Source organism: Eimeria mitis, genomic scaffold, assembly GCF_000499745.2.
Source record: "Eimeria mitis Houghton genomic scaffold, Emh_scaff1321, whole genome shotgun sequence".
In the NCBI taxonomy this organism is placed as follows: Eukaryota; Apicomplexa; class Conoidasida; order Eucoccidiorida; family Eimeriidae; genus Eimeria; species Eimeria mitis.
Genome location: NW_013568756.1, coordinates 2,752 through 3,309, shown reverse-complemented (window position 1 = coordinate 3,309; position 558 = coordinate 2,752). Strand labels below are relative to the sequence as shown.

Sequence of the window (558 nt, the reverse complement as noted above, 5' to 3'; positions counted from 1 at the left end):
TTATTTTCTCTTTGTTGTTGTTTTTTTTCTTTTTTTTCTTTTTTTCTTTTTCTTTTTCTTTTTATTTATTATTATTATTATTATAGTTTGTTTTTTGTTTGTTTTTGTTAATTTTTTTTTATTCTTTTTGCTGCTGCTGCGTATACACCCCAACAGCAGCAACATACAGACACCAGTCGGCGGCGGGGGGCCTTGTCTCGGCGAGCAGCTGCTGCTGCTGTAGGTCTTGCTGCTGCTGCAGCAGCAGCAGCAGCAGCAGCAGCAGCAGCAAGACCTGCAGCAGTACTAGCAGCAGCAGCAGCAAAAGGGGAGCTGTTTTGCGTGCGTGCAGCTATCGAGGGTGTGCGTTGTGGTGTGCAAGAGCAGCAGCAGCAGCAGCAGCAGCGGGAGCAGCAGCAGCAACAGCAGCAGCAGCAGCAGCAAGTGATCTCCATACGAAGGGGCATGCGCCCATTGCTGCGTTGTTATATTCACAGTAGCAGCAGTTGTTAGTGTTGCTGCTGCTGCTGCTGCTGCAGTTGTTGTTGCTGCTGGATTTGTTGGTGTTTTCCGTCTTTC

The 558-nt window shown here is 47.5% G+C and overlaps 1 protein-coding gene across 1 annotated transcript in view; it reads left to right on the top strand.

The window, feature by feature from the left end:
* The window catches only part of EMH_0034570 (uncharacterized protein), a gene marked incomplete at both ends in the record, with an annotated part of 3,239 nt that overhangs the window by 1,606 nt on the left and 1,075 nt on the right, over nucleotides 1–558 (top strand). The window contains one exon of the mRNA XM_013494886.1: nucleotides 332–460. Within this exon, the coding sequence (XP_013350340.1) occupies nucleotides 332–460 (129 nt within the window). The remainder of the gene's footprint in view (nucleotides 1–331; nucleotides 461–558) is intronic.